This window comes from Azolla caroliniana, unplaced genomic scaffold (assembly GCF_043228905.1).
Source record: "Azolla caroliniana isolate FFs.n. ecotype wild unplaced genomic scaffold, voAzoCaro1.0.p SCAF_1, whole genome shotgun sequence".
Lineage (NCBI taxonomy): Eukaryota > Viridiplantae > Streptophyta > Polypodiopsida > Salviniales > Salviniaceae > Azolla > Azolla caroliniana.
In genome coordinates, this window is record NW_028230436.1 from 4,709,353 (window position 1) to 4,717,634 (window position 8,282).

General features: G+C 39.0%; 1 protein-coding gene across 1 annotated transcript; it reads right to left on the reverse strand.

Annotated features, from left to right (window-relative positions):
- Positions 1 to 4,747: 4,747 nt before the first annotated feature.
- LOC147868509 (uncharacterized) lies at positions 4,748 to 7,868 on the reverse strand. The gene is made up of 2 exons (XM_087320041.1): positions 7,182 to 7,868; positions 4,748 to 6,337 (listed from the first exon to the last, which is right to left on the reverse strand). The coding sequence occupies exons 1-2, from the start codon at positions 7,773 to 7,775 to the stop codon at positions 5,423 to 5,425; spliced, it is 1,509 nt and encodes a 502-aa protein (XP_087176167.1). The 5' UTR covers positions 7,776 to 7,868; the 3' UTR covers positions 4,748 to 5,422.
- Positions 7,869 to 8,282: the final 414 nt, after the last annotated feature.

An 8,282-nucleotide genomic window follows, 5' to 3' on the forward strand; every position in this document is an offset into this window, starting at 1 on the left:
CGCAAGTTTGAGTTCGCTAAAACATATTTGATTGTTGAACATATATATGTATTCATCTATCTTGCTCCTTGTTGATCATTCTCATTCACTCCCAATGTCTCAATACTTAGCTACATACATGTTCATGTTTCCATTTCCTCATCAACTATTTGCGTCCCCTGGGTTTGCATTCTTATCTCACCCAACATTCATATATGTGTCCTCTTGATGCCAAATTATGTTCATTTGGGTGGGTTTTTTTTTCCAAATAACATTTGGGTGGTTTTGACAACATGCATAGTTGAGAATAGGCATTGATTGTGCCCAATGTAGATGGCAAGCTCATTCCCACTCAATGATGTCTTGTCCATCATTTGATACATGCCACAACACATTTTGATTCACGTTTTGATTCATTGTATATAATTAGTTTCATAATTAACAACAAAGGCATGGGAATTGAGGTGAGAATGAATCAAAATGTCTTACTATCTTATTGGTTACTAGACTTTATCAACGTATTCCCAAATCAAGATGGTAGTGCCTTCATTGATTTTCAAGCCTTGGATCAAGGATAAGTTGGGTAGTGTTAAGAGGTTGTGTGACATGGAAACAAGAGAAGGAGAACACACAACTATTCTATATTCTTGTGTATTTTGAGCGGTTTAATAGTATTTTAAGTTGCAGTCATTAAACATGTTCATATGTATATAAAAATATGTAGTATGGAAAATATATTAGGCCCACACTTACATTCAATGAACATGCTATGCATGACACAATTTATAACAAAAAAAGGCATGTATATCATAACTAAGTTAGACATGTATTCTCCAACTGACTTTGCTAGGTCGGCAAAGCAAATGATGAAAGTTGTTAAAACGCGTGAGGATTCTCAAAATTATCTCCTTCATTATGCTCATTTGAATGTGTTTTGTATTTTGTTTGTGTAATTAGCGCTATTTCTTACACACCCTCTTTTATATTTTGTCAAGGTGTTAGTTTGATGATTTGTCTTGCACCTTGTGCATACGAGTACACGTATATCATCAAGTGGCATTTGATTCTCGTTCAAGATGAAACGTGTTAATTTTTTTCCTCGAAAGAGATACGCTTTAGTATTATAAAATAAGAAATATAAAAGTTGTGTTGGATAAAGGAGTATACCAACCGACTCCATTGTGCTTTTCAACACAAATAGTTGAGTAAATCTTTGAAGAAGTTTAAGGCAATTCCATACCTTGGTATTGTTGTCCCATGTACATTGTGAATGCTATTATGAAAATGGGAATAATTTGTATGTGCATTGGCCTCTCGCAATCCTACACAAAATCCACATGATTAGATGTCATCAAAATTGTCGATTGAGAAAGTCGACTTGTGTCATTTGGACCATTGATTTTAGCATGCGACAATGACAATTTAGGTTATTGGACTCGAGCAAAAATGTTGTTGGTTCATCAGGTAAGTAATCAAATTTCGTATCTATAGATTACATTAGGGGTAATGCTACTTCAATTCCTCATCTTTAAAACCCTTCTACATATACTTTTTCAAACTTACAAGCTTCTCCACCCCTTAGTATACTTCATATACCATTATTTCTAAGGGCTTCCAAACTTCTTTGCTTTTTAGATACAAAATGATTGGTTGCTCACTAACCTATTCGACCCTATTCACGTTGATACAATGGAGGAATTTAATATTGGGATCAATCCAAGTCCTTTGGATATTTTCTCACAACCCATTCATTGGTCACTTGATGGCATGGATAGGTTGTACTTGAGAAAATGCACTCCTCAACAAAATATGTCAAAAGCACTTGATAAGGATTTGGGGTGACAACATGGATGAATAGAGTTGTGCTATGTCAGAAGGATTTCACAAACCCTCTCTAAAGAAAATTCAACCGGTTGATAACTCCCAACTATTTATTATATGATACATGTATATTTTTGATCGGTAGAGTTGGAGTCAATGCCTATAATTGGATTGGTGGAATACACACAATGTCCAATTTTATCAAAGAGAAAGAAGACTAGTGTACACATTGTACTAAACCTAAATTCACTCTCTTTTAAGAAAATTTATTGTGCCTTAGATTACCTTAGTGTCATAAACTACCATATAATATATTGATATTATTAATTGTTTTATGGTTTGACTTATTATTTTATTGGACCAAATACCAAAGGAAAAGGCTCTCAGTTGGGCCAACGTTGACACCTGGAAGAGACAATAACTAGTGTAGTTGTGAATGGGATTAGATACAACAAGATTCCAATTGTAACACATTTGACAAATCCAAAAGGTGTTTAGATGATCCAGTGAAACTTATTTGCTCATCGCACAAAAAACCTCTCAATGGGAAATGTAGGTTGGGGTGACGAGGATTCAAAGTTGCATCTCACTTTAAGAAGTGGGAGGTTGGGAACAATGCAAGTCCACAGAAAAGCATGCATATGTTCCTACCACATCATTCCCCCTAGAGTTTAAGTAGACTACTAGTTGTTCGTATGCACCCTAGATCATTTGGTGTATGTTCAATAGTGAGCAATGTGTTAAATAAGAAAGCAAAGATATTAGAATAGTTATTGGACAAATATATTCCCAATTATTATAGTATGCTTTGCTAGTAGCCTCTATTTATCAAATGCTTACAAAGCATATATTTTCATACTAACTAATGTGTGGGCGATGATTCTATGAAGCCTCTACATATAAAAATGGCATGCTAACAATGGTCCATGGCCAAATATAGGGACCATGTAAAGTAAGTGTTGGATCACAAAAATATTCAATGAATGAAGTTAGCATCCACCCTTGCAAACTAGTTCCTAACATTGTGCGCCATGCTTGTAATCACATGCCACCTTGGGCATTTTCAATCTCACTTACAAGGCAAAGATGCATTGATTCGTAGATTCATCTAGAATATCCCTAGAAGACTATCACAATGTATATGATGACTTAGATATAGATTGCTTCAAGTGTTTGTAGGAGGTTCCACCAAAGTACTTAAATGTTTTTAAAAGATGGAGTCATACCAAGGTACATTGGTTATGATGACTTTGATATACATATTCAACTAGTGGAATAGGCATATAATGTATAATAGTCTCAATACACGAATTATTGGTATCATCGTCACAAACTTGTGAGGACATGTATACACCCATTTCATGGGATGCATCGTACTCCCAAAAAACTTTCTTGCAAATCATTGGGATCTTAGTTTCTTTCTTAGACAACGAACTGTTTTCTGCTAATTGGTGTGAATTTAATGCAATGTAATATTCTTGACATTGAAATCTCTACTTACATTTAAAGACGAAGAATATTTGTGCATGTATTATTAGTAATCTTAAATTTGGTGTATATCACAAAAATATTCTTGATGTTGATATCTCGATCTAGGGGTTCATCAAGGTAGATAATATTTATTTTTGTGTAGAATTTGCAATGTAAATATCTGACCTTTACATATCAAGATGTATAAATGTTAAGACTTGTATGCTTTGACAACATGAACACTGGCATAGGCAAGAGAACAATACAATTGGAGGATGGAGAGATAGATAGTGAGAGAGAGTTATAGCGCATATCATTTGGAAGTGCTTGTAAGATATTTGGAAGTACATGAACCATTGTTATTTGAGGCCTCAACAATGGGTTTTTTCTTAATATGTTCAAAATGGTCTAAATGACGAGCTAGAGACATTGTTCCAATTTTTTATGATATTGGGGTTGCAACACAATTGAATATATGTGTAATGTTTCCATGTTTGATAGTAGACAAGGGGTGAAAGCATATATGAGGAAGTTGAATCACATTTTTTATGTGGAATTTCTAGATGTTAGAGCATGTGGGGATCATCTCCTCAAGTGCATAATATTCAAGGTTGCTAATGGTTTTACAAGATGTCCATCTCCCTACCTACGTAGAGAGAGGAGACTAATAAGTTGCAACAAGTGGATGTTACATATAACCAATATAATTGAGTGCTTTTACGAGAGAGAGTAGCTCAGTTGGTAAGGTTGTGGTCATGGGTTCAACCCCTACATTCCACGGTGGTATCTAGTGAATTAAGAGATATATAAGAAGTATATAATAACGAGGTAAGGAAGTTAGGTTTCAAACCCACAACACAATGCTTGTAGTGCTAACAACTTACCAGTAGGGTAAGGTAATTACAATAAATAAATAAATGAGAGAGAGAGAGAGAGCGAGCGAGCTTAGCAAGTTGGGGTGAGAAAATATGTTGTAAAGTTAAAGAACTTCTTTTGTTGACATTGCCAGAGAAGTAACGAAATATAAACCATGAAGAGAGAGAACTTTGCAAGGACACATATAATCATACTCGAGATTTGAATAGGTGTAGAGGGTGGGATTAAGTTCGTAGTCGTAGTAGTATTTAGATCCGTAGAAGAGTTCTATATCTTGTTGTAAGTTAGTAGGCATGGTGGTGTTTTTTTTCTTTCATACGGAAGCCAAACAAGCTAGAAGGTAATGATCCTTGTATACTTACTACATGTAAATGATTGGGGGAATTCAATCGGTTATGAACAACAAAAATATAGAAATTTTGGGCCAATCTTTAAAAAATTCCCAATATTTGGCTAATTTTTTGCATATAATGCATTTACTTCTATAAAATTATTTAAAACCTTAGTCATGGAGCACCTAAACAAGTCCAAACCCTTAAGTAATTGCCATTGTTTTTTGATCCACTTGTTCCTCAATATTATTATTCACCATGTACTCAGCCTTTAAATGTTTTGAATATTGGCCATTGCACAAAATGGTATAAAATGCATTGATTATCAATGAATAGTAATAACTTTTCATTATTCTAAAATTAAACATTATGATGACACAACTCTCAAGGATTTAAGCCTTTGGTCCCAAACTCTACTTATACAATCCTATGTGATTTAACTTGGCTTGTTTTCACATTCTACAATGCTTTGGTATTTGGTTTGGTTTGTTTATATTTCTTATGCAATCTTATACAACATGTCTTGTCTCCATCATGTAAGACATGCAAATTTCTTCTAAATCAAAGCAAGCTCTATTTATTTCGCTCGCAACATAACTACCCTAGAAAGCCAAATGCATGTCAAAGTTGTTAGGTATTAATCACTAACCCACATTCTTGGGTTCAATCGTTTATACCATCACAGACGCCTTTTCACAAGCAACATACCACATTGTGTTCGAAATGCATGAAAATGAAGACCGCATATGTAAGTTCCACGTAACCAATGCGAACTATATGATGCAAATATGGTCGCCCCTAATATAAGTTGAGTCTTATCTCTTGACCAACAATGCGAGTAGCTCCAAGCAAAGAATATCACTTGTACTTTGGCCTTGACGCTCACAATCTCAAGTGTGCATGTGAGTGGGAGCATGTTTGGTTGGTGCTTTTTTTCGAGCTGCCTACTCTTCTTTGGCAAGTCTGGCCAAGAGAGCGGAGAAGAGCGCATCTCTCTGCTGAGCTCTGGCCTCCTCCCTCGCACGCCTCTGCTCCTCGCGCTCTCGCCACGACCGTTCGTTGCCGATGCGCTCCATCTCAAGCTTCACCATAGTGTCGCGCCATTCCTGCTCCGCGCGGTGCCGCTCCTCGTCCCGGCGATGCAAGGCCTCCATCCACTCCACCTCCAGCCTCTGTTGCTGGTGGAAGAATTCCTCGAGCACCTCTTGCATGTTGCTCGAAGGTCCGGAGCCGCCCGAATTGCCGGCCCTCGCATGGTGGGCGTGCTTAGGATGATGAGCATTGGTGGTGTTGGTGTTGGTGTTGGTATTGGTATTGGTATTGGTATTGATATTGGTATTGTCCCCACTTGTATAGGTCCTGTTATGGTGGCCTAGGCCAATGCCCATTGGCCTTACGCTGTCCCTAAGATTTGGTTTCACACGAGGCTTCTTGTTGGGGGGCCTCCTGACCAATGATTTGGTGTCCTCTTCACTGATCTCCTCCATGTCTTCTTCCTCCTCCTCCTCTGCCTCTTCTACCTCTTCCCCATCATTCTCATCCTCATCCACCTCCTCCTCAGGGATCTCCTCCTCCTGATTCGTATCATCACTGGAGAGCTGAGGGACATACTCTTCCGACTGATTATTATTGCTGGCCCCTCCTGCTGCTAATGGCCTCTTCATTCCCCCCCCTGATGATGACACCTTGCTGAAGGCCCTGTTACTGTTACTGTTAGCTTGGACCTTGTGATGATCACTGCTAATGCTGCCTCTCATTATGTGGGGATCTGAGGAGAAGACAGCATTTAACTCCTCAAAATAAGGGCAGGAAGCAGCAGCCGCATTCATGGTGTAGTCATTGGAGCCACTAGAGACAGCCTGCAACGTTTTAAATGGACAGGAAGGGCGTTAACATGGAAAGCTTTGCATGAATTAAGTGACTAACTGACTGTTGGAACTTGGACTAAATGACCTATACTTAATTAATGTTAATGGGTGTTTAGGTGTTAATTCACTACTATAGAGAAGCAGGAGGGTGAATGTGGTAAGTATTGTGGCTTAAAACCGATGTTCTAGTTTCTTTGGGTTTCCGTCTGATCTTCATTCCATCCCTTCCAGGAACAAAAAATTTATTTCCCTCATCGATGCCTCGAGCTCAGTTTTTTAACCTTATTTCTGAGAGGGGTTTTCGATTCTTCACCAAGTCACATGAGTTGGGTTAATTTAATGGGTCTTTTATGAGTCATTCACAGCGCATCGACAGAGGGTTTTTTATTTTTAGGCTCATTCCCAAGATGGGCTTTCTGATTTTCTTTTGCCCCAAAGTCATGGAGCTGTGCCTCTTCAGACTAGATTACTTTGGAGTAATTAATTAAAATGGGTCTTTTAACACATTTAGAGGACTTAAGTGAATAAATTCACAGCAACAATTTGGTGGAATAGTTAACCAAAAAATGAAACCCAAGAATAAATAAATACAATTTAATGGAGTGATTAGCGCTCATCCATGGAGAATTTAGAGGGGACATAAAATGAATCAATTTGGTGGAATAGTTAAACCCAAAAAAATGAAACCCAGAAAACTAAATAAAAATTAATGTCCTGATTAGCGGTCATTCATGGAGAGTTTAGAGGACTTCAAATGAATCAATTCACAGCAACAATTTGGTGGAATAGTTTTAAAAATAAAATAAAAATGAAACCCAAATAAAATGAAATTCACCTTGCTATAACGGTTGCACAAATTCTTCCACTTGAGCTTGCATTGCTCTGCACTCTTGGTGTGCCCTTTCTCTTCCTTCATGCGGGACGAGACGACATCCCAGAGTGGCTTGTTGCGCTTGGTGTGCGAGAAGTCGGGCTCGAGGGCGGCACGGATCGTGATGAGATCCTTGATCTCTTGTGGGGTCCACTGTGCCTGGGCGGCCGCCGCCACATTCGCCTGCCCCCCAGCCGATGGCCGTGAATCCACCTCCAATTTAAGCATGTGCATTCCGGCCGAAGGCCCCATAAATTCTGACCTAGCAGTGCCAGATCCCAATGCCTGTGATGATGCTGCTGCTGCCCCCGAAGGGCCCGATGCAAGTAAGCTCGACATTGCCGAGCCCGCCAATATAGATGACATGAATGCGGGCGAGCCTCCCATCGGCCTCAGGCCGACCGAAGCTCCTCCTCCTCCCCCAGGATTGGAAGAATTGTCGGCCCCACCTCTGCTTAGGGCATTGTGGGTTTCTGTGTGCTGCTGCAAATGATGAGGAGGGTGATGATGGAGATGAGCTCCTCCCCTTGTAAAGGAGGAGTAATTGTTGGTCTCCATAGACCAAATGAATGAAATTGAGGAGGAAGAAATCTAGAGAAAGAAACTTGGAGGAAGAAGGAAGAAGAATGATAAATGATGATGATGATGATGATGAATGAAGTGGAATAGACCAAGAGCGAGTGTGGTGTGTGGTAGATGTACATATCTTTTGATGAATGGGGGTTGTATGTATGTATGTATGTATGTATGGAAAAAGTGGGCAAGTGGGCAAGTGTGAATACATCTTTTGGTTGGGCAATAATGGCGAACAAAAGTCAAAAGACACTCTGCAAACTTTGCTTTGTGTGTGTGTGTGTGTGTGTGTGTGTATGTGGGGTGGGAGGGCAAGATGTGAGGGGCCAAGAATCTAGGTGTGTTGTAACGTGGACTCCTCTCAACTCGCTATTGAGAGAGGATTGGTCGGTTCAGAGACCATGGGCAACTTTGAGAGTGCATAAGCGTGATGTTTGTTCCCGACCATTCGACCCACTAGTGTGAACATTCCTTATCAACCAACTCGAAGAT

Excerpts from the sequence above, each read along its gene's own strand:
- LOC147868509 (XM_087320041.1), bottom strand. The coding sequence starts at position 7,775 with ATGGAGACCAACAATTACTCCTCCTTTACAAGGGGAGGAGCTCATCTC. Across the intron at positions 6,338-7,181 it reads TGTGCAACCGTTATAGCAAG|GCTGTCTCTAGTGGCTCCAA; the intron begins GTGAATTTCATT and ends AAAACGTTGCAG.